The following is a 6684-nucleotide window of genomic DNA, read 5'->3' as shown; positions in this document are numbered from 1 at the left end:
TGGAAGGTAAAAAAAAAAAACAAGAAAGAAAGAAAAAGAAAAAAGTGATAGCTCCCAGAACGCCTCAAATGTTATTTTCGGGCGTTTAGAACACAAAAATTTCGCGGCGGCATCCACCCAGATCCCCTATGATACTGTTGTCTCGATCGGCCCCCCCCTCTTTTGGACATCTCTGAATCCGCCCCTGGCATCTATAGTCCAAAGACTGATTATTTTATCTGGTAACTGGTAATATTGTGTTTTCTCAAATTTACTATCTTTATGCATATGCAATTATTGCATTCATAATGCCCACAAAAAAAACAAAAACAAAAAACTAGTGGTGAGGAGAACAAAATGAAATTTAGTTGATCGTTATCTTTATTCAACGATAAATGATGTCATCCATTAGTAAATAAAATATAAAATCATGGCATTTTAAGAATGTTTTCATTTCATTGACGACTAATATTATTATAAAGTTATGTCCACACTATCAATTTTTTTGTTCATATTAGCTTGCATCCAAATATGGGCATAATCACAGTTACTTGTCACATGAAATTTGACAGAGTGGACAAAGCTAATCAGGTGCAGGTAGTGCTTTTGTCATCTTTATAATAGGGTTTTTTACCCCAACTAACTCTTCAACTAACACAATATTAATTATGACAGGGCTATTGCTCTACAAGACTTGTACAGATGGTGGTGCCATAATTCTATAGCGCCTTTACACAGTGAAAATAGTTTCAATGTTGTTAAAACCACTGAACAAAACTGCACTTTCACAAACGCGTAGACCAAGGAAGGTGATTAGGTTGCGTCGCCATCACACTGTGTACACGCAGGTATGCGTCAATATGCTGGCTTTCGATACATTTCATTAACAACTATGTGTTTGTCTGAATAAATCTCTCTGTTCTGCCTTAAAACTATAGCTCGTAGTCGTATTCTAAGCCTGTACCCGCCATCTTTTCTCGATAAATTTGATCGAAAGCTTCGCTTTGGGCAACAGTAAAGAAATTCTTCCAATCACCAACCGTTCCTATGAATATATAATCCATAACATGGTATTATTCGTAAACGATATTGATTCATAACAGATATACCGGCAGGCCTATTTTGAATCAATTATTCACAAATAATAATTGAATTATTATTTGTAAATGTTTATTTTTCTTTGATGATAAAATGTCAGTTTTTTAGAAAGGCTATTATATTGTATTTGTCAAAAACATGGGACATGTCTAAATATGGTCATGATGACATCACATCATGAACATATAGGCACATCATAAATATATGGGCATACAACAGATTTTATTGACCAAGACAATATGATAATTTGGACAGGTCTTTGAACACGTCATCACATATTTATAAACTAACCAAATGTATTTATCACATAAAACACGATGGTGATAAACAGAGCTTTAGAAAAAAAAAATTATGACCAGTGTGAATGCACGTTTATCAGCATAGTGATATTATTATGAATATTATTAATAGTATAAATGGTCAGATATTTTTTCTGAGTAGGCTACAGTACAGTAGTTAAGCATTCACAGCCAAACTGCAGCTTAAAAAGATGAAAACGTATTTTTATATATAATTTATTAATTTATGTACTCCTACGGAGATGAAACAAAATTAAAACTAACTAACCCTTTCTCATGAATGGAATTTTTTCGGTGTCTATCAAAGGATCCCCAGAAGAGTTGACCTTATTGTTTGACCTCATTGATTCAAAAGAGCAGTGCTGAAGAAGCTCAGGCAACTTTCCGTCCGGAATCGTCCACCCAAGAAACGATGCAACTTTCTCAACAACTTCACTAAGATTCTAAATGAAGTAATGGGTGAAAGATAATATTATAAAAACTTTTCCGCTAAGACAAGAGGTGGGTTTGTAGGACACGTGTTAGTCTTGCCACAAGTCCCTTATTATTTTTTTCTCATTCTGGACAGCGCCACCAACGAGCAAGTTAATTTTGAGACAGAAGAAAAAAAATCAAGTATGGGACGCCAAATAAATTATGTATGGCGTGCAATAAAAAGTGTGTAACCCAAAATTAGAGCCTGGAACCCTGGCTAGACACGGGCTTATTATTGCCAATAATTTGATTGGTTAGTGGTTAAGTTTCATTGACACTCTATTAACAGTGCTACTTCATTGTATCATAAACATATTTCATTCTTTCGTCTGTATACATTTTATTATATAATAGGAAATTGTTAGAAAGTAGGCCTATACAAAAAAATGTAGACAGTAACAGTTAGTAGTTGCGACAATTTACACAATGTGTATTGCCACAGGGATGAATGAAATGCTACAACACCAACCAACTTTTAAGGACTATCGCCTGCGTGTCCTTTAGTGTGGCAACTATGGGGTTTGTTTTGCTTTTAACATTACCTATTAGTGTATTGTCTTTTTAGAAATAAAAATAATAATAACGATGACTTGGGCGGCAAATTGCTGTCCACTAGTTATGCTTAATTGAAATTTAAAAAAAAGAAGAATATTCTCTTATATGATTAATGCATAAATAGATAGCCTATAGGCCTATAAAAATAAATACATACAAGAAAAATAGTTCGAAATAACTGTTTATAAATTTGATGGATTATAGAGGAAAAATAATAATAAAAAAATACATACAATAATGTAGTAAACGAGTATAAAAAAAAGTAATTACTATAGCATTGGAACTTACTCGTTTCATGTCTTCGTACTTGACAAACAGTACATTCTTATCATTGCGTTGACTCCACCAATAGGAATTCATAGCAAACCAATCTCCACGAATAACTGTAATAAAATGTTTAAAAATACTCTTTTACTAACACACATATTTTTTTCTTTGGTTTAGGTTAAAGGTCAGGGATATGCCAATCAGCGAACTGAATCACTATTCTATAAGTGGCATATCCCTTCACAGACAAACAAAAATGCAAAATGAGACTACTGGTAAGTCTTATTAAGGGGCTTAGGGAGTGGAGTTGTTTTGGTCATGAGAAAAATCCTGTTACCGCGACAGGCCTCGATCACCCAGACCATGGATTTGGAAGGCAAACATCTTAACCACCAAGCTATTTAACTCTGTTTAATTTATTTGCTTTTAATAGAACTTGTTCTGTAAAATGCAGGGCCTATAATATAGTTGTAGTACTGATAACGATGATGGTGATGATAATAATATTAGTAATAACGTAACAGTATTTATAATAATTAATTACTCGTATATAATAATGTCAAAAATATTTAAAACAATTAATGATATTTATAATATTATTACAAAAATAATTACAAATCAATTATTGATTACTAAACTGACGGACTCTACTCACGATTCCCAGCGCAGAAATCATTCAGAAATTCGGTCCAAGACTCGTAAGTAGGAAGATGTTTTCCAGTTTTATGGAAAAAGAAGAAAGACACAGCAGTGTCTTTGGGATTTCTAGACACAAATATAATCTATGAGAGAAAAAAGTGGTAAATATTTGAAGGATCCCGTAAATACAAGTTACACATTTTGGTTCTGATGTAGGCCTGTTTACAGTGTTGAAATGTCAAAATAAAATTAAGACTCAACCTGTATCTCGTTTCACCATGTAGTAAATACACAGCATGCAAACAGCAGTCATCGAGCAGTCGGTTTTGTATGGACCACGAGTCAAAACATAGCATGAATGTACGTAAACACCGTGCATTTGTAAGACAACATGTGTGTGTGTGTGGGTGTGTGTGGGGGACCCATTGTCAGTTTGATTAACACCCTGGTAAGCACATGTTTACCTTTGGCTTCTTCTCTTTTATGTGTGGTGGTATCGCTTGTGGGTGTAAATGAGTCTTTATCAGCCGAGGAGATGAAACCCCTTCTGTTTGGAAAGGGAAATCAATGAACATCCAACGTTTTTCTATATATTCCTGCTTTGCTTTTATGGCATATATATATATATATATATATATATATATATATAGGCTTGCATGGCATATATATATATATATATATATATATATATAATATAAAACTAGTTTTTTGCTGCGTAAGACTGTAAACATAACAAATAGATAAATAATACCAATGCTCAAAAATTCCTTTTTAGTTGTATGGATTTAACTCCAACTAACTCAGTTACTGTATATGAGAGAAAGTGCTTCGATACCGTATGGGTATTTGTACAGTATGACACTCAACTTGTCAGCGAGAAGCTGCAGGTTCGAGAGATCAAAGATGTCTGTAATAAGTCAAATATTAGAATCCTTCACAGTCAATAGTATATTATCAATCTTACCCGATTTAGGAGATGTCATCACAACAACATCGTCTTTAACAATTTCGAACATCTGAAGATCCTGAAGATGCTTAGCTGTGGTTGCAATAGGCTGCCGTACGCCATCGATCATGTGAGTTTTCGTGTCACCTTCAGCATCTAAAGACATTTTCGTCACTGACCTACACAAGTAAATGTTGAATTTTTACACCCTGTAGTATCTACGGAAGTTGAGTTGATTGTGGTCTTGTGTTTAATCTGTTATTAAGTGGTTCAATCTGTATATAATACACTACACACCCGTCTTTATATCTTGAATAATAATGATGATGATGATGATGATGACGATGATAATAATAATAATAATAATAATAATATTATGAGGCTGAGGTTTGCATGGTTAAGTAATATGCTTGAGATGCATCACGTTAATAATTATAATCTATAACTATAATTATAGAAAATAATAATAATATAATAATGGTAGACTTACATAATAGCGCATATTATTAACCCCTGTAAATGCTTCACATATCATTAACCCAGTCATTAAATTACATGCATATAGATACAAATTGAAGATCCCGGGGGAATATTCCATAACGTTGTAGCAGCTACATCAGTGAATTTTGCCATTTAACCCTACCAGGTACCCACTAATATCCTCCTGGTAGATAATCCGGAAGGGAAAGTGTATAGACCTCTAGCTTTCAATGTTTACATTGGTCTGGCTAAAAGGCTGGCGACGCGCATTATTTTTTTTCCCATACAGTTCCGGCAGAAATTATAGAGGGCACTATTTAAGGTCATTTAAGTGAACTGATGACATGAATAATGCATGCCTGCTTGACACTTCTTCTCACGAGTGATGAAGGTGGTGTAGTGTTCGCAGCTTGTGCAATATGAAAGATACGGCGTTGTTAGGGCATAAGTTAGTTTAGAAACTAAACTACTTCATAATTAGGGTAGGTCAAAATCTCTTGGTAGTCGGTCAAGAGGAAAGTGTATACAGTCGATACAGATTAAACTACCGTAATTGACTATTACTTTAATTACAATATCCCTATGCATAGGCAGTGTTTACGTACAACATGGTCTTTGAAAGTATAAAAAGGCAGTGTTGAATTTCTGGTCGATTATTTGAGTAGTAAATCATAGCAATAACTGCTACAATACTGATTCTAAAGGATAAACGTTTAGAAATGCTCGGACACACAGGTACAATTCTATGTATTGTTTTAATGTTGACTTCTTACAAATATTTCGTTCATATTCAATATAAATAAAGGTATAGATTATATAGCAAGCAGGTATATTATAAACACTAATTTTTCAATATTCTATACACATGATATGACGGAATGTAGGAATAAAGCCACCCTTGTCCAAAGCCACCCGACAATGGATTATACCATTGTAAGGTAGGGGTGCACAATGGGGTGTTTGTCTTGATGCTGGTCTACAATAGGTTTCTGCTGTGCAGTGCTAGGAGTGTCTTTGTATCAGCTTTTGTGTATTATGAATTAGAAACTGGGTTAGAAATTGAATGGGTTAGAAATGAATTAGAAACTGGATTATAATAAACTAAGTCATTTTAGGGTTAACGAGGGTTAACTATTCGAAAAATCAATCCAAAATCTGAGTATTTTTCAGTTTTACGCTGACTTAGCTTTATAGTCGAACTAATCAATCTTTAGACAAAATTCTAATGAACACAGAAGTAATTTTAACATAAATATTTTACGGAATCCGTTCCTGAAATATACAAATAATAACATACCAAAAGTCCGAAAAAATCTAATCAGGGGAACACTGTTCATTATAAAGATATTTAATGGGTTAAAATCAAACGCTTTATTGCACAATTGCTCTGCTGGAAGCGTATAAATGCATGTCGTTGCCAAGTTGTTGCTAACGAAAAAATGTGAATTATAGGGTAATACGCCCGCGCGCGATGCAAAAGCGGGGAACACATGGGTTTGTCGCGTCAAAGGGAACTGTTGCCGAGTGATCTCCTTCTATAATACCTCCATGGTGAAACACAGGGGCGAAATAGGTTGTTTTTAGGGGCGAAATAGGTTGTTTTTAGGGGCAAAATAGGTTGTTTTTAGGGGCGAAATAGGTTGTTTTCAGGGGCGAGGTTGTGGGGGCGCTAGACATTTGAGGCAAAATAAGTTGTGAGGGCGCTAGACATTTTGTCACTTTCTCTTTCTACAAAACTTTATTCGCGCGAAAAACAACAAGCAGCACTGAAGTCGATCGATTTCAGTCTTACACTCTAGGCCTAGGCTAAGAGGCATAGGTCATAGCGTAGAAGGTAGGTGAAAGCTTATATATGTAAAATTTCCTTTTTCTTTTAATAAACAGATTAATTAATTCAAAGTAAGTTCTACCTACTAATCTATTCAAGAGAACGTGTTATGTACACTT

At 34.3% G+C, this 6684-nt stretch overlaps 1 protein-coding gene across 1 annotated transcript; it reads right to left on the bottom strand.

Annotated features, from left to right (window-relative positions):
• Window positions 1-337: 337 nt before the first annotated feature.
• On the bottom strand, window positions 338-4423 carry LOC117122507 (sulfotransferase 1C2-like). The gene is made up of 6 exons (XM_033268095.1): window positions 4276-4423; window positions 3776-3915; window positions 3328-3454; window positions 2694-2788; window positions 1645-1819; window positions 338-1024 (listed from the first exon to the last, which is right to left on the bottom strand). The coding sequence occupies exons 1-6, from the start codon at window positions 4421-4423 to the stop codon at window positions 912-914; spliced, it is 798 nt and encodes a 265-aa protein (XP_033123986.1). The 3' UTR covers window positions 338-911.
• Between the last annotated feature and the right edge of the window lie 2261 nt (window positions 4424-6684).

Source organism: Anneissia japonica, unplaced genomic scaffold (genome assembly GCF_011630105.1).
Source record: "Anneissia japonica isolate Jap-2015-1 unplaced genomic scaffold, ASM1163010v1 scaffold1889_len2455224_cov183, whole genome shotgun sequence".
Taxonomy (NCBI): domain Eukaryota; kingdom Metazoa; phylum Echinodermata; class Crinoidea; order Comatulida; family Comatulidae; genus Anneissia; species Anneissia japonica.
The sequence above is the reverse complement of the archived record's forward strand: the minus strand, read 5'-3'. Positions and strand labels throughout refer to the sequence as shown.